The sequence below is a fragment of the Cheilinus undulatus genome, linkage group 20 (genome assembly GCF_018320785.1).
Source record: "Cheilinus undulatus linkage group 20, ASM1832078v1, whole genome shotgun sequence".
Classification (NCBI taxonomy): domain Eukaryota; kingdom Metazoa; phylum Chordata; class Actinopteri; order Labriformes; family Labridae; genus Cheilinus; species Cheilinus undulatus.
Genome location: NC_054884.1, coordinates 26893285 through 26917124, shown reverse-complemented (window position 1 = coordinate 26917124; position 23840 = coordinate 26893285). Strand labels below are relative to the sequence as shown.

The 23840-nt window shown below is 39.5% G+C and overlaps 1 protein-coding gene across 1 annotated transcript; it reads left to right on the top strand.

The window, feature by feature from the left end:
* Positions 1 to 7076: 7076 nt before the first annotated feature.
* Positions 7077 to 16670, top strand: tbata (thymus, brain and testes associated). Its single transcript, XM_041816097.1, has 9 exons — positions 7077 to 7107; positions 7405 to 7626; positions 10231 to 10401; positions 10521 to 10609; positions 11722 to 11871; positions 12101 to 12182; positions 13632 to 13767; positions 14524 to 14564; positions 16332 to 16670. The coding sequence occupies exons 2-9, from the start codon at positions 7437 to 7439 to the stop codon at positions 16394 to 16396; spliced, it is 924 nt and encodes a 307-aa protein (XP_041672031.1). The 5' UTR covers positions 7077 to 7107; positions 7405 to 7436; the 3' UTR covers positions 16397 to 16670.
* Positions 16671 to 23840: the final 7170 nt, after the last annotated feature.

Genomic DNA, 23840 nt, shown 5'->3' with positions numbered 1-23840 from the left:
GATCCTCCACACCTGTCACCAACTTGTTTGAAGAAGAAAAAAGAAGAAGAAAGAGAAGTGAAAGCACGGGGATGAAATCTGTAAGAGCGACTGTTCCTCCTTAGGTCTGCAGAACATGATGTTGTGTCTGCAGCTGTTCAGCCGTGGTCATATGTTTATTGTCTGTATGTGTGGGTTAGTGTGTTAGGAACAGGGGCGGAGCCAAGAGGGGGAAATATCCGGGACTTAGCCCAAACCAATAAGGTCCAAAGGCATGCCTTTTAGGGCTGCAGTAACAGATTTTTTTTTTGTAGTCGAGTATTCTATCGATTCTTCTGGCGATTGATCGAGTACTCTAATAAGAAATGTTGCATTTTTTTAATCAGTCACTTTTGCTTTTTCAAGAGAGGTAGTACTAGACAAATGAGAAAAGAAGCTGGGTCCCTTAAATGAACTATTTCTATATTAAAAATTGTTATTAACAGGTTCTCTAAAGAAGATATATTTTACAAAGTGCAATGAAGTTCTGATGGCAGTTTACATTTCTTAAAGTTACAAGGGAAGGAAGTTAAATAATTACATTAGATTAAGCCATATTTAGGGTTTTAGGGATCCTTTACCAGGAAATGTTTGGTGCCAACACTTTTTTTCTTTCATTATAGTTTATTTTTATTCTCCAAGTTGTCATTAAAGTAAAGGGACACTTTATCGTTTTAAAATCCTCTATTTTATGCATGAATGTAATATTTCACATTATAGCAAGAATAAATCTCCATCATTCAGACAGCGGTATGATGTCTGAACGCAGAAAAGAGAGAGAGAGCAAGTAAGGGAGAGGGGGAAAGCACCAAAACAGGACTTGAATCATGAAGCCTGGCGGTGTTCTGTAAAACTGTCGGGTCAATCAGAGAAGTTTATTAAATTTCCTTAAGTCTGCAGACACAAAATGAGCGCTGCGAGTCATGCAGGCAGTACGTAAACCCAGAGATCTGCGTAGGTTTAAAGGTGCTGGCGTAGTGCCGTATCTGCCATGAAGCCGCAGTCAGTGGATGCGTAAAATCGCAGGACGAGTGCCTGTAAACATCACTGTATCTCTTTCTCTTCCCTCGTAATTTTCGCGCCTCGTATCATGCATGTTACGTTATAGTAACAGCGAAAACAAGTGCATTGTGCCACACATATAGCCGTCCGTACAGAACACAGCACGCCGCGCAACACGCGGCGCAATGTCCAGCCTACAGCATGGCCATATATATGGATACATGACTGATTTGAGCGAAGCTTTGAGGCAGATAATTTGCCTCGAGGAATTTTTTGAGTCGAATTACCTGGATAATTCGAGGAATCGTTTCAGCCCTAATGCCTTTTGCCCTTATCAGGCACTTGTATTCAAGCTAAGATTTGAAATCCCCCAAAACACCCCCTAACAGTCGCCAGAAGTCGCAAAATGACGTCATCGCCTAATTTGCATAATAGTCTGTATGCATTTAATGGTACTGGACCCTGTAGGAGAGAGGAAAAATACCATGAGGGAGACAAGAAGTAAGTAAAAGGACCTTAATATGTGTAGAACTACAAATGAACTTGCTTCTGTCGATTCTTGTTTTTATAACATCACAATTCCAACCCTCCTCCTTTATCTGGGCTTGGGACTGGCAAAAATGACTCGAGAGATACTCTGGCAGAGTTACTTTAAATTTTATTTTTAATTTATTATTCAATTCATTATTATATTTTTCTTAGAAGTTTATTTTTCTTACATTTGGTTATAATTTATATTTAAATAAAGGCCGATATTTACAGCTTACATTTAGGCCGGTATTTACAGGCAATATAAGCCAATATTTACAGCTGATTTAGGCTTATATTTAAACCATATATAGTCCAATATTAACAGCCGATAGATGGCATTTACAGCTGATATGGGTAAAACATCCAAGGGGGTGGATACTTTTTGTAGGCACTGCAGGCACATCTCAAAAAATTAGAATATCATGAAAAAGTTCAATATTTTTTGTCACTCATTTCAGAAAGTGAAACCCATATATTATATAGACTCATTACACATAGAGTGAAATATTTCAAGCCTTTATTTCTTAAATGTTGATGATTATGGCTTACAGATAATGAAAAGCCAAAATTCAGTGTCTCAGAAAAATTTGAATATTACATAAGATCAATAAAAAAAGGATATTTTACACAGAAAAGTCAGGCTTCTGAAAAGTATGTTCATTACTGCATCAATGCAGCGTGACAAGGAGGCGATCAGCCTGTGGCACTGCTCAGGTGTAATGGAGGCCCAGGTTGCTTTGATAGCGGCCTTCAGGTCATCTGAATTGTTGGGTCTGGTGTCTCTCATCTTCCTCTTGACAATACCCCATAAATTCTATATGGGCTTAAGGTCAGGCCAGTTTGCTGGCCAATCAAGCACAGTAACATCATGGTCATTGTTCCAGCTTTTGGTGCCTTTGGCAGTGTGGGCGGGTGCCAAGTCCTGCTGGAAAATGAAATCACTATCTCCATAAAGCTTGTCAGCAGAAGGAAGCATGAAGTGCTCTAAAATGTCCTGGTAGATGGCTGCGTTGACTGTGGACTTCAGAAAACACAGTGGACCAACACCAGCAGATGCCATGGCAGCCCAAATCATCACTGACTGTGGAAACTTTACACTGGACTTCAGGCAACATAGATTCTGTGCCTCTCCTCTCTTCCTCCAGACTCTGGGACCTTGATTTCCACATGACATGCAAAATTTACTTTCATCTGAAAAGAGGACTTTGGACCACTGAGAAACAGTCCGGTTCTCTTCTCCACAGCCCAGGTAAGATGTTTCTGACGTCTCTGGTTCAGGAGTGGCTTGACACGAGGAATGCGACATTTGTAGTCCATGTCTAGGATTCATCTGTGCGTAGTGGCTCTTGATGCACTGACTCCAGCCCTAGTCCACTCCTTGTGAAGCTCCTGAAATGAGTGACAAAAATAATGAACTTTTTCACGCTATTCTATTTTTTTGAGATGTACCTTTATTCATGAGGCAGTTTCTTCATATTTCCCTCCCATCCCTCAGTAATAGAAGACAGGGGAATAATCACATTATCCAGCTTAAGGATTAAGAGCTGATCTTCACACATTTGAATCTCTCTAATGGAAAACACCAGGGCTCCTCAATCAGTGGCAGCAAGCACTGGAAATCCCAGAATTTATGCAAGGTATCACTGTTGCTAGGAAGAAAGAATGCCTTTAGACATGTAGTACTTAAGGTTTAGGATAAGCTCATCTTTACAAATGCAACCATTAAAGCGGACATATTTTACCCTTTAAAGACAAGTTCATATTGTTCTCAGAGGCCCCCAAAATATGCCTGTGAAGTTTAATGGTGAAAAATCACTCCAGTATAGAATTTTTGCATGTCTAAAAACCCTTCTGTTTCAGCCCTGCTCAGAACAAGCTGTTTCTGTGTCTGTGGCTTTAAATGGTAATTAGCTGTCTGACTCCGCCCCTGACCACACCCCTGTCAGGAAATGGATGTGGCAGACCTGATGTTACAATGTTACAGACATTTTTATCCAAAGTTTAGGACCTGACTGGGATTCAAACCATCAGTCTCTCAGACTAAAGATAGCAGAATAACCCAAGCAGGGAGGGCCAACTGAACCTGCAGGTGGGTGCTTACTCCCCATGTGACATCATGAGGGTAAAATCTGAGAACAGCACACATTTTCTGAAAGGTGGAGAAAGAGAGGGTGGAAGGGAATACATTTTTCTGGTATTTGAGGGGATTGTGGACAGGCCAGATGTACATATTTTTGTTGGAAAAGCCTGAAAAAGTGAGTTTTGCATAATATGTCCCTTTAAACTGCAGCTAACACAGAAACATGCTGGGTCTCCACCATCATAGTTCAAATACTGCCTTCAATTTGTTTGATAATCCTGACTCTGAGCACTGTGGCTTTAAGGAGACAAAATACAAATCTTTATAAACAAATCTACTTGCAGAGGATTGGTGTGTTAATGATTGGGTTTGTGATGTCTACAGCACCATGAAAAAGATCAAAGAATCCTTAATGCTTCCTGGAGGGGAAAATTAAGTGTAGCAGCACTCAAAGCCACCTACCTTTTTCTTTGTTTTTCCAATACAAGAGAGAAGAAGGAAAACATATTCCATCCTCATTTTAATTCAGTTTGATCATGAGATCTGCTTCGGCGCTCTGTAATGCAGCAGTCCTATACCATGTTGATTTGGACTTTTTTGTATGACTGTATCATTCAATCTTAGTTTGTTTTATGCCAGTGCATATCCAAAGTTTCCAGACACGTTTCAAAGAGGCTAGGTCAAGACAGTATTGACTACATTATTTAGGTAGACCCAACATTAGTACTAAGCAACATTTAGTAAATTTACAGAGGAGAAACTCCCTTCCCAGAAACCTAGAGCACAAACAGATTCATGTTGTCAACCAGTCTGTCAGTGCTGTGTTTACAAGTGTTGGGGGAAAGAGAGAAGAGGGAGATGGAGAATGAGAGAAGAGGGAGATGGAGAAAGAGAGAAGAGGAACATGTAGTAAGAGAGAAGAGGGTGGTACCGAAAGAGGGTCAAGATGCAGGAAGAGGGAAGAAGGGAGTGCAGAAAAAGAGAAGAGGGTGGTGCAGTTAGAAAGGAGAGGGAGATGCAAAAGGAGAACAGGAATGTGCAAAAAGAGAGAAGAGGGGAAGCTGAAAGAGAGGCAATGGAGATGTAGAAAGAGAGAAGAGGGAGGTGCAGAAAGAGAGAAGAGGGAGATGCAGAAAGAGAGAAGAAGGAGGTGCAGAAAGAGAGAAGAGGGAGATGCAGAAAGAGAGAAGAAGGAGGTGCAGAAAGAGAGAAGAGGGAGATGCAGAAGGGGGGGTGCAGAAAGAGTGAAGAGGCAGGTGCAGAATGAGAAGAGGGGGATGCAGACAAAGTGAAGAGGGAGGTGCAGGAAGAGAAGAGGAGGATGCAGAAAGAGAGAAGAGGAGGTTGCAGAAAGAGAAAAGGGAGATGCATGAAGATAGAAGAGTAAGGTGCAGAAAGAGGAGAGGGGGATGCAGAAAGAGAGAAGAAGAGGTTGCAGAAAGGGAAGAGGGAGGTGCAGGAAGATAGCAGATGAAGGTGCAGAAAGAGAGAAGAGGGAGGTGCAGAAAGAGAAGAGGAAGGTGCAGAAAGAGAAGAGAGAGATGCACGAAGATAGAAGAGGGAGGTGCAGAAAGAGAGAAGAAGGAGATGCAGAAAGAGGAGAGGGGGATGCAGACATAAAGAGGGAGGTGCAGAAAGAGAGAAAGGAGATGCAGAAAGAGGGAAGAGGGAGGTTCAGAAAGAGAGAAGAGGAAGATGCAGAAAAAAAAGAAGAGGAAGATGCAGAAAGAGGAAAGAGGGTGATGCTGGAAGAATGGTGAGGACGATACAGAAAGAGAGAAGAGGGAGATGCAGAAAGAGAGAAGAGGGGGATGCAGAAAGAGAGGAGTTGGTGGTGCAGAAAGAGAGAGGTGGGAGATGCAGAAAAAAAATGGACTAGAAAACAGAGAGGAGGGAAATCCAGAACGCAAGAAACAACAGCGCACCAACGAGTGAGCTATTTTTATGGCTGGTCTGGCCATAAATCCATCCTCCATTTTCTTGGACTTTGCTATGATATCATTCATGTTTGTAACAACGTGTGAAGAATGTTTAGAATTAGCATGTTTGATAAAAAAAAATTCTTATATTAGCATACCTGCTAAGATGATAGTGAAATTGAGGGGAATGATATTGAGTACTATAGCAGTTAAAGTTGAGCTGCTTTTAGATTCACTTTAACTTTTCAGATAGTGATGACAGATATAAGGCAGATTTTGTGTTTACAAACCAAACTAAAATAGAATAAAATCATAGAGATTAGGTAGCAAACATCCTTAGTTTTAGTCTTTTACAGCAGCATACACAGTTAATCAGATTACTGCTCTTGCATGCTTCAAAATACATAATAAACATGCTTGTTTATATTCTGGTTGGCTAATCATCCATTAGTGCAGAAGTGAGGGGCATAGCTTCTAGTGCTTTCTGTGTAAGAGCATGTCTCAACAAACTTTCTGTTTGTGCTTTTATATCATGTACAATCAGACAAGGTTGAAACATTCAGGGTAACCTCCTGGTTTTCCTTACTTGATATAAATTGAGACCTGTCTCTCAGCAGAGGCAGTACCTGCCACTGTATATCAGATGAACGAAGCAAAGATAGAAAACATCCTTGAAAAGTTACTTAGTTCGCACCTGTTGAGTCACTTTCTTCAGTCTTTCTACTCCACCAGCAGAACTTTGCATAAATTTATTAACTGAAAAACGTAATTTTTTTTTGCAAATGTGGAACTAGCCATTGTGTTCTTTTTAGGTCAGCAGTGGTTTTGGCCTTGGAACTCACCCGTGGATGCCATTTTTGCCCAGTCTCTTTCTTATTGTTTATTCCTGAACCCTGACCTTATGAGTCAGATGAGGCCTTCAGGTCTTTAGATGTTGTCCTGGGTTCTTTTGTGACATCCTGGATGAGTCTTGTGTGTGTGTGTGTGTGTGTGTGGGGGTGTGTGTGTGTGTGTGTGTTTTTGTTGCTTCTCTCCCTGCCTCAGGCTTTCCTTGTAGGCACAGGAAAGGCAGGAACATGTAATATTGCTGCTTGATGCTTTCCATGTATATAGGTTCGTGGAAGTTCAGAAGGGTCCCAGCACTGTATCTTTATGTTTGAAGGAATAATGTGGAAAATATTCATTATTTCCTGGCTTTTTTTACATTTATGTTATACCCTTACATCAGAGTATTAATGGGGCAGCAAACTGGTAAGCAACACAACAGGGGTTGAGCCTTATACATAATATTCCTCCTGCTTTTATCATCTTCATTTCCATTTTTCTTGAATGAAATACTGTGGCTAATCTATACAGTAGTTATACCCTTTAGTCTTTACGTGCTAAAAAGCAACATTATTGCTGCTTAAAAACCCTGTTTTAATAGTCTCCCTGAGAGTGCCAATCATTGTGCCTGACGCGGTTGCCATTGTTCTAAGTTTACTCGGCTTCCTAGCAACAAATAACAACACAGCACATTCAGTACTACAGGCTGCAAGCTGGACACGGTTTTCTCAGGTAAACTTGCTCTGCATGAATAGTTCTGGACTAATCTTGCTTTTTTTCTTGGTAGAAGAGTCTGTCAAAACGTGTACATTTCTTGGTGAAACTTGAAACTAAAGATTTTTTAAAAAGTGAGTGCAAATTAGGTTCAAGCTGCTTTTGTCTGGCTCTGTGTTGGATTTTAGTTTGTCTTTAGCAGGTGTGGGCACAATTTTGCAATGACAAGAGCCTTTCATATTAGATTATCTGGTTTTCAATCACATCCCTTTATAAAAGGACCTTTGCATAAGGGTTTTTCTCTCATCCCTTTAGATTTAGATCCTCAGCTGTGATTACTTTGAGACATGTCCATAACACCCATTGACTGCCGAGGATCAACAGGAGAGAGGATCGACAGTCAAACGAGTCAAGTCCCATTGAATGACAACTTTACCAAGAGGATAACCACAAGCAGTGCACGCTTTGGTGCCTTGAGTCATCACACCTTCTTCTCCCGACACAACCCACATCCACACAGGGTGAGGCATATTCAAGGTGAGCAACAGCAAACTAGGTAAAAATTAACTTCCTGTACTTTGGGAAAGCAAGTTTCCTTTTTAAAGACTGACACCTGAATTATATGTTTTACCTCCACATTGTTTGTGTTTTTGCATCAATTTAAGCAGCAGAAACATTAGTGGGAGTCTTCATACATAATTGCAAATTTCCCTGAAGAAATAAAGTCAACCAATGATTTACAATACAATATTCCATTTTTCAAACATTGAAGCCGTGTTAACTGTTTTTTCCTTTTCTATAAAAAACAAACATCCTTTTGATCCTGCAAAACAAAAGAAAGGAATTACACAGCTTAAACATAAAGAGGATACTGAACATGTTTTTAGGACCATCATGTGTTTCAAAGGACTGTGATTTATCAAGCATTGTTGGCTCCCTTCTCACCAAATAGCAAGTAGGCCGGACAGTCCTGGGAAGGTTCACCACTGTTCCTAGTTTTCTCCATTTGTGGATAATGGCTCTCTATAAGATTTTAGCTTTAAGATTACTTCACTTTCTCAGACAGGTTCTATTTAAGTGATTTCTTGATTCAACAGTTCTGGCAGTAATCAAGACTGGGTGAGTCTAGTGAAATTGAACACAGCGCTCCAAAAAAGGGGGGTTAATCACAGTTAATTGATGATTTATCAAGAAAGGGGGAAATGCCTTTTTCACATAGGGGCCAGGAATATTTGGATCGTTTGGATAATCAGTGTCCTTTTGTTTGATTTCCTGATTTTGAGGGGAAAAAAAATCATTTTGTCTTATTAATCTTAACTCAGCTCCCCCTTATGACAAAGTAAAAACAGAATTTTAAAAAAATAAATATTTATTTAAAAAAAAACCAACTGAATGACACACTGACATAAGGTTTAAGACCCTTTATTTAAAAAAACACAAATTTAGCTAAATTTAGCAATTTCTCTGGATTGTTGCTGAGATGTTTCTGCACCTCAATTTACATATTTTGTTCAAAATTGTATTATGTTTACTGTTTTTGGCTCATCTGGCTCTCAACCCTGACAGCTATCAATATAACACAGAAAACAAAAACCATCACTAATTTTATATTTTCAGATGATTAGACACAAATTCAAAGAGGCCTAATTATAAATATTATCTTCCATTTTGTTCAAGTTCACTTTGCTAAATGCTACTAGGCTAAATATACTAATATATTCCTTTGCACCATTGTGCCTGGGCTGTGTGCCATCTACATAGAAATGTAGACATGCCACAAATTGCTTTAAATAGCATACTTTGTCCCATCAAAATAGGTAGTCTTTAAATAATAACGATAATAATACATTTTATATATAAAATGCTTTTCAAAAACTCAAAGACACTGTACAGTAGTTAAAAAGACATTATACACCGAGTAAAGCCAACATAAAAGGTAAACAAACAAGCAAACGAGTAGCAATGTGACCGGACAACATCAAAATCCCGCATTTAAAGATTTATTGTAATTTAGAGAAAGTAAATTGTTTTTATGTTTTATGTCATCAAGGTAGTTCTTTGAAGAGGAGTGCGTGTTTGTGGTGATAGAGGTGGTGGAAATGTAAAGTTGTATGTCACTGGCATATTGGTGAAAGCAACATCCATGGTGGTTAAAGTTATTACCAAGGGGGAGCAAGTAGATGACGAATAGAAGGTGCCTTAGCACTGAACCTTGGGGGACACCTTGCATTAGAGAAGCAGTGTCAGAGGAGCAGCTATTGATGTAAATTAGTTGTTGTCTGTCCATGAGATATGATTTGATCCTGGATAGTTTCATACCGGTCATGTTAAAGAAAGTGTTCAGACAGGAAAGCAGGATGTTGTGTATTCATCAGTGAGTAAATACAAAATGCAGTTTTATAAGGATGATTTCATTCATTAAGGGCAAAAAATTCAAACTTACCTTGCCTCATGTGAAAAAATAATTGCCTCCCTTGTTAAACCATGAATTTACTGCAGCTAACCACATTTTTTTGAAAGCTGAGTTCAATTTCAATAACCACACCCAGGACTGATTAATGCCAGGTCTATTAAATCAAGAATTCACTTAAATAGAACAAGGTGAAGTAGGATAAAAGATCTCAAAAGCAGCAAACCATGCTGCATTCTAAAGAAATTTAAGAACAAATGAGAAAGTCATTGACATCTATCAGCCTGGAAAGGGTTACAAAGCCATTTATTAAGGCTTTGGGACCAGCGAATCACAGTGAAAGCCATTATCCACTAATGGAGAAAACCTTAGTGGTGAACCTTTCCAGGAGTGGCCGGCCTACCAAAATTACTCCAAAAGCGCACGGACAACTCATCCAGGAGGTCTCAAAAGAACACAGAACAACATCTAAAGACCTGCAGCTTAGGTCAGTGTTCATGAGTCAACATTAAGAAAGAGACTGGGCAAAGATGGCATCCATGGGAGAGTTCCATTCCATCTTGATGATCCCCAAGGGTGGCACAACCAGCTAATATTGGGCAAGTTTCTTTTTCACATAGGGCAAGGTAGGAGAAATTAGGAAGGGGCAAATAATTTTTACCAGCACTGTATGTGTGGATGTGTATGCACATGTCCTGCACTGTGACCATGATGCTTTTTTCTTCTCACAGGACTCAATGGTCGGCCTGTTTGCACAGTGCGAGATGATTGGTACGTTACAAGTTCTCTATACCCCCATCCACTTCTAAAGAGCCACGTCCTCAGAAAAACAACCAATCCATTAGCCTCCCTTCTGTCCTCAAAAAGTCTAAATGGAATCAGTGGTAATGAAAAGAAATCAGGTATGCTCATAGCAGCAGCCAAGTTGAATAATCTATGCTCTGAAGTTTTGCTTTCAAAGATCTGCATCTGAGCTTCCAAATAAAGCTGGTTTTTTTTTTTATTATTCTTTCTCTCACAGCGTTATTTTCAGAGGCCTGGAGAGATGAACTCAAAGATCTTGCTGCAAAGGTCACTTTGTCCTCTCAAGCGCAAAAGGACAAAAAAGTGGTACTTCTATTCCTGCAAAAGTTTGATTAACATTCAAAGTTGCATACTGGCACTTCACACTGATCACAAACCTTCCTATTTTTGTGTAAGAACTAAGGCTTAACTTTTATTTCAAACATAGCTGAATAAGATTACACAAGCTTTTGGATGGATTCATTAAGAGATGTTGCCACAGTCAAAATCTGCCTGCAAGGCATACTCATTGGTAAATTAACACCTTGAACTTAAAAAACCTTAAACTTGAAGATTAAACTAATGGATCAAACCATTCATACTTAGAGGCAGAAGATGCACTTATCAGCTAAGAAACTAAAACTTGTAAAAACTAAATTGTAAACTAAAACTTGTAAACTAAAATGTAAGTGAATGCCCCTTTAGAGGTTTGTTTACATCCATGTTATTCACATTTCTTTCATCATGACTGGCTGTAGCCAACTTTGTCCATCCATCAACATACTTTACAGTTAAAGCTTGACTCATGAGACTGTTAAGTAGAGGTTAAGTTAATCCCTGTGTTCATCAAACACAAAGCTTACACAATGATGAAACAACTCTCTAGCTAATTTAGAGCTAATCTAATTAGCATACTTTTAGATTGTGAAATGATGCCCAGAGAAAAACCGTGAGGAAACGATCATGAAAACTCCACACAGTAAAGATCCAGCCTAGTTAGACCCACAATGTTCTCACTCTAACCAGTACAGCTAATTTGTGACCGGTGCTTACAGGCTTATGCAAGCTAACCTCGTATAATGAACATAATCCCTTAAGGCCATGTTTGGGTTAGCACTAATGAGCTAACACAAGATATCATGCTTTACAGTCAGTGCTAACCATATAGCTGTTAATTGCTACTAGTATTATAAGCTAGCTCCTGGACTATTTTGCGATCAGGTTCTTTTCCATCAGTGTTATAGCTATCATCTTACCAAATGCTTAACTATATTTTAATACCATCCTTTTAAAGACTGCTTTCACAAACTATTGCTGCTCCCCCAAAAATAGAGGACCTTTTTTTGTTAATATTTTTGGTTCTTTCTCATTGCATTAAACAGTATTCAGTGTTCAGAGTATCAGTGGTTAACAAACAGGATTTTTAAAATTTCTTTCAGGACCAACCAGAGGAAGAATTAGTCCGCAGAAAGACCCAGTATTCAGCTGAAACTGGGAGAATAATTCCACCATCTTCAAAGTCCTACCAACACAGATCATATTCCCAGCGCTTGGTGTATCCACAGCCCCTCCATGATCAAGAGCTCATGGTAAAACAAACTTGTTTTTTTCTTAGGCATCAATTTAAGGTTGAAATGACTGGAATCATTGCAAAATTTTAAGCAGCTGAGCAAAATGAGCAGTCAAAACATCTTTGAAATTCATAAGATTACACAGCCATTGTCCAAAACTATACTTCATCTGCACTGTTGTTGTAAAATACCCCCTTGCTTGTTTTTTTGACTGAAATATGTAACAGCCTCCCTGCTCTCTTGTCAGGTGCTGGAGCTGCTTTGTCAGATCCTGCAAACAGATTCTTTGTCCACGGTGCAGCAGTGGCTTCTGCTTGCAGGCCAAAGAGGTATAAGACTTCTCATTTCCATACCCAGTGGGGTAATGTCATGCTAAAACAGCCAGTTTGAGGATTTTTGTCTAATTTCTTTAATATCTGATGACACATTTTAGTGCAGCAGGTGTATTTATTTTGTATTTGACATGAATTTTGAAAAGAAGCATTTCCTAAATCAGTTTCTCTGTAAACAAGGCAATCTGACATTATAGAGTCCTGACTTTACAGTCAGGACAAAAAAGTTGGGTCACAAAGCCAGTACCATTCAACAAAAACAAATAAGGCAAGAAAATGTTACGTTTGTGTAGTGGTAGGACCCAGGATGCGGAGACGGAGAAGCAGTTTTAAACAGTTTTATTGTGCAGGTAAGTGGGAACAGGGGGGGGGATTCCAAGAGTCCGAGAGGGTGAGAGAGTGCTGGGGCTGGCTGCGGTGATCTGGGCAGGAGGCACTGGAAAGGAATGGAGAGGCACGTTAGAGGTGAGCACAGGAATAAACAAACACTGGAGAATACTCAAAATTTTAAATAACGAAACACTGGTGAACTTCTCTGGAAGAATCTCGTGAGAGAAGGAGCCTGGAGCTGACGTTTACCGTGAGGTAAGTTAGGCGAGACTCAGGCGCTGTAGAGAGCCGCAGCAGGTCTAAAGTAGTGATCTAGATGAGTGATTCGCTGCAGGTGTGAACTCTCCACAGCACCAGGGGGGAGGGGTGGAAGCCTCAGGAAGAGCAAAGAAAGTTAGCAGCCAGTCACAGCCTCCGAAAACCGGAAGTTTCACAAAATAAAACGACTATACACAGTAAAACACCACAGAAAATCTATGATGCACTTTTATTTTAAAGGATATGTCTCCATCCCTTTGTTCCATGACATCTTTTGTGTCAACTCAATCCAAACTGCACCATTTTCTTTAAAAAAACCTAATTTGGGTCTTGATTTGTCATTAAAGGGATGGAGGTGGGTCCTGAGGATGTCTTTATATGTGTGATCATTTTAGGAATTTTTTACACATGACAATAAGATTCCAAGTTAAAGCCTCAGAGGCTTTTAGAATTTTAAGACATTTTAATGCATACTTCAGGGATGTACTGGTGGCTTTCTTTAATAGCTTTTTGTTTCATTTTCAAGCACTGGAAGACCTATAAAAAACCTCCGTTTCATTGACTAAAGAATAATAAAATAATTAGGGTGACCCTACCTGGTTCACGCCTGTTTTTTTGGTCCATTCCTGTGCAGGGCTCTAGTGATTGTCTTCTTTAACTCTACGATTTCTGCCTTGACTAAGTCTGTCACTAGTGTCTTGGTAGTTGATCTGACATCTTTAGAAAAATCTTTTACTAGTTTTCTTTCCAGAGTCTTTGCAGGGGGTCACTTATTTAATTAACCACTTTGAGAGCATGCTTCACTGACACATCGCACTACTGAAATACTGACATTTTTTCCATCATTTTTTCCCTCAGAGAAGGACCTGGTGATGGGGATGATCACACAGGCTCTGGATGGGGTTGACTTCTCAGGTCGTCCACAGCACTGTTTTCTCCCACTCGTTTATGGGCCACAATTTGACCAGTCGTGGAGGAAGCCACAGAGAACCAGGTCAGGATTGTTGCTTGAATTTTAACGTCCCTGTAAAGTGATAAAATATGGATTTTAGGTTTGTTGTATGAGAGAAGGCTGTGCTATAAACCACAAGGAAAAATCATTATGAATCATATCTTTAAATATATTAAATTAAGTTTCAAAATCATGAAAAAGTAGGAGTAATATCTGTTCTAAGATGCTGCTGAGGTGTCAGCCTGTCCAAAAGGTGAAAAACTCTGGAAATGGTGTTGATGTCATTTTCAGAACTTTGTTCCAACATACTGTTGGGGACCAATACAATAAAAGAGTAGGGATAGTTGGAACAGTGCAATAAACAATAGAGGTACTTATCATCCCAGTAGCCCTTGTAGCGCTTTCTAGTAGTGAAAAGGACACTTTTCAGTCTCTCACTAGTGAGACCTGAGGAGAACCCCCAGGGGTCCAAGAGTACTCAAGCTCTTGTGACCCTCTCCTCTTTTACATGCCATCACCTTCCCTGTACTGTGAATCTCCTCACAGCACCCACCTTTCTGTTTGCAGCTCAAATTCTCTAGAATGTTCTAGTGAATGCCAAAGAAAAAAAAGTTCTTTGGTTTTATTTTTGCTTAAAAGGTTGGACAGCTACAGCACGCAGAACAAATTGAAAAAAACATCCTCCAATGCCTCTGCAAGGCTGCTATATCTGAATTTGCTTTACAAGGACATCATTGATGTTTATCCTTCTCAAAGTTTATTGTAAAAGTTTTTAACCTTGTGTGTTTAACTCCATAGCTCTTACAAAGAGAGGCAAACTTCCAGTGATGAAAAACCAGGTAAATAAATGGTTACCTTCTATCTTTCTATACTCTTTGTGCTTTTAAGCTTTTTTTTTTTTTTTTTTAAGATTTATTTTGGGGCCTTTTCATGCCTCCATTTGATAGAGGAAGGGCAGTGGATAGACTCGGAAACAGGGAAGAGTGGGGAGAGACATGCAGTAAAGGGCCACAGGCCAGATTCGAACCCGGGCCGCCCGCGCACATGGGTAGCACCCTAAACCACTCGACCATCTGACAGTCAACCACTACAATCTACAACTAACCAGTAATAAAAATAACCCCTACTTTCTTTCAAAAGCCTTTCCTGGTTGACCTAAGATGAAAGAGGAAAAAGTAAGTGTGGTCTTAGTGAGAATGGGCGGAGAAATTAAAGCTGAGGTTAATAAAAGGAAAAATTGATTGGCTGAAATTACTCCTGTCCATCAAGCAGTCCTCTGATTACTGAAAGGAACCTGCATGTTATCTCTAAATCAACCCAATCAGCGGAAGAAGACTGAGCCAGTGGAGCCATAGATTAAATGGAGCCCTTCAAATGTTCTTGTCATGATTGGGTTGCTGCTGTCTTCTCAAGTCTGAAGTGGCAGCCATACTAGATCGTATGTTTGCCCTGGAATGCTAAACCAATGAATGGCATGCGGACCAAAGCAATTTAATTAAAAATCTGATTTTTCAGCATCCTTCATACCAAACTTGCTTAAAGGTCAAAGTCTAATGTCTAATGTATGGATTCAAATTCAAATCATGCTATTCAAATTCAAAATCATTATTCAAATTCAGTTTCTAGTGGCACAAATCTCAGCCCATATGTAACACTCAACACTTCAAAAAACAAGCAATTATTGGAAATAAATGAGTGCAAAAAGATAACTCAAAAAACATACAATAACAATGCGAAACAAAAATAATTACTTTCATTGCCAAAATAACACAACAGTTAAATATTTACCACAGGGTGAAACCCATGGACTAAACAACAGGGCATGTGACACAGTTTTTGTTTTATCATGATTATTCTGTTTTCATGATTGCAGGAAGCCAACCTGTAATTGAAATTAAAACTCAATTGATTATCAAGTACGTAGTATGCTGTTTAAATATTTGTTTTAGATACAGTGAGGGAAATCACATGACCTGATTACAGAATCTAGTGCAACATTATGTAATCAAAAACACAATTATATGTAATAGACATCTCTGTTGAATTGTCAGATGTAATCTAAAAATATATAGCCAACAAAATATCTGAATATACATGCCCACGTGTGAAGTAGCCTCTTCACATGCTGGTAGTTGATGTCATTTTAAGTGGGAGAGGATGACAAGCGCATCTTTAATGAGATGTACCACAAACATGATCCCTGCGTGATCCAGTTTGATGGGTTTGATGGCCTGTCTCTCCTCTCTTTGAGGAACTCTTAAACCTCATAAGAGTCCTCACTACTCCTCGCAGTTTTCATGTTGGGGTTTATCTAAGGGCTAAGACACTCTAGATTTTTTTTTGTATTTTACCAGGATCTAGTTCACACCTCAGGGAGAAAATTATGAAAATGTCATGATTTGAAACATTTCTTAAAATTTTGCCAACAGAAGTGATACCATAGTGAGCTCTATGAATACAGCTGCACTCTAAGTAAATCATCATTTGAGCTTGTTAGCTAACATTTATATTTGTTCTTCAATTTTCTTAATAGAGTAGATACATAGACCTTATATGCTGCAGGTTAGAAATATATCCACTCACTCATTTTTGTCTCGCTCCTGCAGAGAGGATTGGAGATGCAGAGGTCCTTGAAGTCAACCCCAGCAGCTCCATTTCATCCTTGAGATGAGCACAAAGAGAGTGAAGAGTTCCTGATTTTACCTTCCAGGAGATTTGATATCAAAGGGTCTCTTCTCAGCATTTTGCTTTGTAGATTTTTTTCAGAAATACAAGTCGATGTGATTAGAAAGGAGCAACTCTCAAAACTGAATCTGCTCTTAAATTATATAACATACCGTAGCAACAATAGTGATAGTGTCACAAACTACACGTGGCGTGGTTTTTCATGACTGGATATCGCTTGTTTAATGGATTCTAATTGAGAATTAAAAGCTGAACATGTAATCTTTTATTTGCAGTACAATAAAGCTTAACTGCATACTGGTAAAATGTTTAAATATTCAATTATGATGTCTGCAAAATATAATGTAGCTTTCACACCAGAGCTGTTTGTTCTGCTTTGTTCTGCTTGTCTGTTCCTGCAGGTCTTTAGATGTTGTTCTGGGTTTTTTGTTACCTCCTGGATGAGTTGTCACACTCTTGGAGTCATTTTGGTTGGCCGACCACTCTTGGGAAGGTTCACCGCTGTTCCCAGTTTTCTCCATTTGTGGGTAATGGCTCTGACCGTGGTTTGCTGAAGTCCCAAAGCCTTGGAAATGGCTTTGTAACCTTTTCCAGACTGACCGATTTCAATCACTTTGTTTCACATTTGTTCTTGAACTTCTTTGAATCGTGATGCGTTTCTTTGTGAGCTCTTGTAACTTATGTCACTTTGTCTGACAATTTCTATTTAAGTGATTTCTTTATTCAACAAATCTGGCGGCAATCAGGCCTGGCAACTGAAATTAAACTCAGCTTCCAAGAACTATGGTTAATCATAGTTAACTCATGATTAAACAAGGGGGGCAATTACTTTTTCACATAGGTCCAGATAGGTTTGGATGTCTTAAAAAATCAAATACTCATTCAGACACTGCATTTTCTATTTACTTGGGTTGTTTTTGTTAAATAAAAAAAATTGTAAGCTTTAACAAACGTAACTACAGCTAATGTAACCACATGGAAAACATAGTTATGTAGCTTACGTAGCTGCTTTGTGAGCTTAGCTTTAGCTACATTACCTACGTAGCTCACGTAAGCTACGCTTGCTGCATTAGAATGTTTTCATGGAGGACAAACTTTTTTCCTGTAAGCAGACTGTTTATTAAAAATTTTGTAATGAGGTTTTGCAGGTCAGGTTTTAACCTTTTAATCTTGGTACTCGACTGTTACCTTAACCATTACCCTAAACAGAAGTTTGTGATGAAAGTTAAAGCGTGTATTTCCATTCTGATGAATGGTCTGCCAGAGTGGGCTTTAGAGATCTGCGGCCTGCAGTCAGACCCCTCTCAATGATGACCTTTTTTTTGTCTTCCTCTATGTTCATTTTTTCTTCTTCAGTGCTGTTTGTTTGGGATGACAGCACCGCAAACACATGACCAAGCAGTTGACTTTACAGTTTAATTAGTTTGACCAAGTGCAAGCAAAAATGTGAAAGCAGACTAAACCATATTAAAGTGCAACAAATTTGCAATTTCAGCGCCTAATCAAACCAAGTTCCCCGGTATTATCAGGTGTGAAAATGGCCTAAAATATCAGGTACAATCTGTCATTTTCCTTGAGTATATAAAACTAAAAACAATTCAAAGACATTCTAGGAGCAAAGCTCATAAACAAAATGCTCAGTGCAATAGTTATCAGCCAAGTTAGGAGTAAAGTGTATTAGTTAAGGGTGTGGATCTCTCCTTTGCAAGATGATTAGATTCAGATCTTGATTCCCAGGCACGATCTGATTCACTAACGATTCATTAAAATACAGAACGGTTCTGTCAGATTCAATTTTATCTGATCAAAACTGAAAAGGGGAAGACAATATCTTATCAGAGTACTTATCTTAAGTTTGTTATTCATAAAGAGACAAAATATATGCTCCTATAGAAATATTTTGGCATATTTGTTAACTGAAGAGTTTTTATTAGTTAATAAATCTCTTCTGTACTGATCACTTCACTGGCATCAAGGTAAAGGTTGAGCCTTGAATTGTTCGTTGATTGGGTCAGCAAATATGAATGGATTAAGAGAATCAGGGTCAGGAGAAAGGATTCAGAGTTCAAGTGTTTTTTTGTTTTGTCGGTGGATGTTTGCTTGTTTGGGATTCTACAGGAAGGACAAATTAATTACATATTAATTGGACCAAGTTTTTATTAGCAGGCTCATTTACTGGGCATAAGAAAGTTTTCTCTGAGCAGACTTTCTTAGAGGGTGAAAGTTACTTTCTAACGTTTTCCACTGGTCATACTAAGGACACACAACTTGATTTTTGAGGTGAAAGATTGTAACTGAAGGATGCTTTGACGATGTTCCGTGTATCACACCTTGTGGGCACCTGCCACTAACAGAAAGGTAAAGGTAAAAGGTAAATTCAAGTCCTGCAAGATTGAAGGTGCTAAGCCACAGTACGCTAACTTGGCACACCAGATGGATGTGTACACATCCATCTGATAAACCACTCATACACAGCGTTTGGGAAAGAGCAGAGCCTTTGAAAAAAACACGGAGGGTGATTGGATGAATGTTCTGTCTGTCACATCTTTACGGGCCAATCAGAGAAACAAAACATGTGACGTAGCCGCTATTGAGCTGCACCCCTACCGAGGACTAAACTTTATAGGGAACTACGCCCTGGTACTTCCAGCACATCAGGCACCTAAATCACTAGCCCGACTCTTCTCTACTGTTGTCCCTAAATGGTGGAATAAATTACCCAACTCCATTCGATACGCAGAGTCCCTCTCTACTTTCAAGAGAAAGGTAATGACCCAGCTCTTTAGAGGAAACTATGCACTTAGCTAGACCACTCTCCACTGCTGTCTCCAGTGGTAGAATGAGTCTCCCAACAACAGTTGGCTTGCACTGTCCTGCTCTACTTCTGGGATTTTTATGCATCTTTCTTTGTGAGTGACCCAGCACTCAGAACTTTGGTCATTAGTTGTTGTGAAGACAATTTAATGGATGGTGATGATGAGAGATCTCACATTTTGGTTACTGATGTTTATAAAAATTTTAAAAAGAAAAAAACTTGTATACATTAGGTATTTTGCCTTTAACACTGAATGGCAGCACCTACGTCCAACTGGACTTGAAGCACTTTGTGGCACTTACTGATGTTTCTTCTTGTCTAGATCTTTGCTTGTGTTGTTCTTGCTCTCGAAAAGTGTCTGCTATATGATACTGTAACATTGTAACTGCATAACACAAACTATGGCAACTGTAGACATGTCAGTACACGGCTTTTGCCGTTTTTAAAAGAAAACAACTCTATGCTGTTCTTTGTTCTTCTTTTAACAAAAAAAATTTCATCAAGTTCTGATAAAACTGGCGTATTAGCAGCATCATCATGTCTACCGCCACAATTGCACCGGCCTCTTGTTGCTGCTTGCATACATCACGATGCCACCGCTCCAGAAAGTACTGCCCCTTGTCACTGATTGGTCCTGTCACTTTCTAACCGGGCCCAAACAGTTCAGATGGGAGCTTTGCAAGATGGATTCGCCAGTGAAAAACACAGAAACAGGCGTATCCATCTGCTATGCAACGTTAACAGTACGCAGAATGAGCTGTGATAAGCAGCAGAGTCGCAGTGAATCAACTTCAAACATTAAAGCCAGAGCACTGTCTGATTTATGTTTGATTTTTACCAAGCTGAGGCACTTGAATCTCTGACATCAAGTTTAATTAGTACCCAGATGGTTATCTTTACAGCACTCGCATTGAACCAATGTAAAGTGCCACTCTCAGCTCCAGTTGAGTATCATGACAGGTCACTGTCAGCTAAGCTGTTGAGAAGAAGTTGTTTAGCATCCTGCTGGATCTACAGCTGACACTGTAGTACCTCTTTCCAGATGGCAGGAAGGGGAAGATGTGATGAGAAGCGTAGTGAGGGTCCTTAATGATGCTACTGGAAGATCTCCATCAGTAAGGAGAGGGGGGGTACTAATGATCCTGCTGGCTGTCTTGTCTTTGTTGTAGGCCCTGACACTTCCAAACCAGGAAGTGAAACCGTAAGTAAGGATGCTCTCAACTGGAAGGCATCATAATGGGCATGTTGCCTCCTTTAGTAACTTAGGTTTTTCTTGCTGGTCTCAACACAGATTTCAACATTGGATTAATATTTTGAACAGGACTAGCTACAAAGTTTGGGTGTTTACCATGGCTGCCTTGAACAAGGATCATCTTCAGCTACAGCCAATATGGTATGCTTTAAATTCCACTAAAAGCAGCAAGCAGAGCTGAGTTTACCTCAGCCAGGTACCACATTTTGGTTTAATTCAATACAAATACTATCTCTAGCATACACTGAGGAGCTACAGATTCAACCCCCTAAGAGCTCGTGCTCTCTCTGTCACACTGCCCAATGGAGAAATATCATGGATTTTCAACGTCCCACAATTCAGCACTAACATTTTAGCCTCAGTCTCATTGATACAAACTAAATTATCGTCAGAGTTTTTACTGTCAAAGATCTATTCTTAGCTTGTTACTGTCCTGCCATCCTGACAGCCTTTAAAAAACAGCTTCACTGAGCTGAGCCAAATGATCTGGATCTCTTATTGCAGATCATTTCCTGTCACAGGAGAGTGGACGGACATCAGCTGATGAACACTATGGAAAAACCGACTTTTAATTCAGTCTTTTTTAGGTCGATGAGAGAAAAAACTTCTGCCTAGATCTGTTATATTTCCATGGTTGATATCTACATAGTACATGGGCAAACCACAGTGTGAAAAGGTGAAGATTTGGTCCGATAAAGGGAGCGAGGGTGGGGGGGGGCAAATGAGAGAGAAGGAAGCAGCAGGCGCAGTTTTGAATCATCAATCATCATCTAGAGGACTTGGACCAATGCAAAAATTTGCATTAAATAGAAGCTTTTCAGGAAAAAGTAATAACGGACAAAAGTTTCAGCGTCAGTGTGCAAACATGATTACATCAATATGAGATTCATTTTTTTTTAACATGCAAAAAATTCAGACAAAATAAAATGGACTCATGTGCAAAGACCTATAGACTGAGGCTTTTCTAATCTGTGCCTGCTGCCATCCATGTTTTTTTAAATCTGAATATTTTGCTACTTCCAGGACTCAAAAGTAGCTTGACAGTAAAGAATGTTTTTATTTTTGCACTTTGAACAATTGGCATAGCTGTAAACTGCTCAAAACATGGCCTTTTTGGTAGCTTTTCTCTATACAGAAATCACTTCTTTCCTCCTAACACCCCCACATTAACCCAACACACTGGATTGACAGTTTCAAACATCCATTGCATTAATATATATTTCACATTCATCTAGGAAAGCTCCCATAAAAAGCATTTGGGAAGCTCAGGACTTTACAAAAAATTCTCGGAAGGTGATTGGAGGAAAGTTCTGTCACATTCATGACGGGCCAATCAGAGCAACAAGACAAAGTGACGTTTTATCAATGTGCTTCTCTTAAGCTAACAGGCTACCGCTACCTTAGTTTGTTATATGCTTCTCTGTGAATAAAACTGATGCCAAGGCCAGTCGTGCAAAAACGTCTTCTCTGCCAAGACAAGCTTTCAGTGTGGCTCTTTGCTCTTGTTTTAAAAAGAATTGTGGTCCAGTTCTGAGTAAACTGCTGCTCTGCAGCCACTCAGCTCAACCACTCTGGTGTGGCCACCTCACTCATGGTTATCGATTTTCATTCCATAAAGAAGACAAGCTATAAATGGATGATTGTGTCTTGTCCTACATGAACTTGACAACAGATTGGCGCAACAAGTGAGGCTATTCTGGTATCTGGTAGACCTTTTCCTTCTGGAAAAATGAGGGCACACTCTTATGGCTCTAAGTTTCCACTTAAAATAAATTGAGCTCTAATTCATTGAGAATGGGTTACTCTCTGTGTAATGGAGATTCTGTTCTGTCTCTACCCCAACCCTCCCTTCTCGCTGTTGACCAAGAAAGCATGGTATCAGGCCATAGCTGGCAAAAAATGTTGCAATATCAGAGTTAATCAACAAAACTGTTCTAGAGATACTCCTTCATATTTAGCAATAGAAATTGATGCTAATTACTGCACGGACAAGGTACGTAGAATTGGGGGTCTGACTTATTATTTTGTGGATGATTCCTGCAATCTTGCACTGAAAATTAGGCCTTTTTTCACTATTCTGGACTAAAGACAAGTGAGACATTTGTTCAAACACCTTTGACAGGTACACCAGTAGCAGTGGAGGACCGCTCTCATATGATACAGAGATAAACCACTGTAGCACACAGATGACTGTAAACATTTGAACAATAACAGGATTTTGAAATGGATCCAATTTTGCATAGGCAACGAGTGTTTTGAAGGCCAGAGCCATGTGAGATTATGTTGTCGTGTCAGGTGGCTTACCACTCAAGTTAATCAAGTGTGCACTTGATGCAAAAGCCCTTGACGTTTCCATCACGCCCACGTTAATTAAAATGCCCACTTTGATGGCTGAAACTAACATGTTTACTGCCTGGTATGAAAATGGTTTTGGTTTGAGGCTCTGGGTGTTTATTGGTACATACTGTAATATCGATTTTTTTATACTCATCTAATTTGTATAGAAATTAGGCTAAGAGTTATGTGTATTTGGGTGGATCAGTCTGACCCAGAAGTCTATTGTAGATGTCTACTAGATGTCTACTAACAACTACTTGTTGTTATGTATGTATGTTATGCCAATGTATCATTGGCATAAAGTCCCAGGCTTTGAGTCTCCATCATTAAACAGGCTGTATAAAACAAAGAAAAAATAAAATTCCACTGGCTAAAGACAAATATAAATATGTAAAGGGGCAAAAATTGCATTGTTTTATGGAGAAGAGGACACTTTTGCTCCTCTGCCTGCCTCAAAACCTTTTAACCATAGGTAACAACGCGCCACTAGGAATCAACCATGTGGACTTGTGACCTGCATTGCAGCTCTGAAGCCTGAGTTCCCTTGTTCCGACAATGGAAATTTCAAACAGATAATCTTATCATCCCAGGGTGCTTTGCAGCACTTCACACCAGGATGTGAAAATATACATCTCAGAGTCTCTGACTGGATTAGACCTGGGGAGAAACTGCAGGGGGCTGAAGACTAGAAAAGCTCTCTCCCTCCTCAGGCCTCAGGAACTTTACATATCGTCCCAATGTGCTAGAGTTCCTCTCAAGAGTAGAAGTCTTGGTCTCACATAACACCACGTTCAGAACCAACCAGAACACAACCAACTGTACTTTCATGGAGCACTGAGCCGCAGCCTTTGTGCAGAGGCATTTACATGAATAAATGTTTTCATAATGCATTCCTTCATTGACAGAAAACCTTGTCTGTGGCCTTCTGTTGCTCATTTACATAGTAACTTTTTGCTGGAGAGAAGGCCAGTGTATGGTCTCACATCTACTTATTATTTAAACACCAATATTCAATAAATAATAATA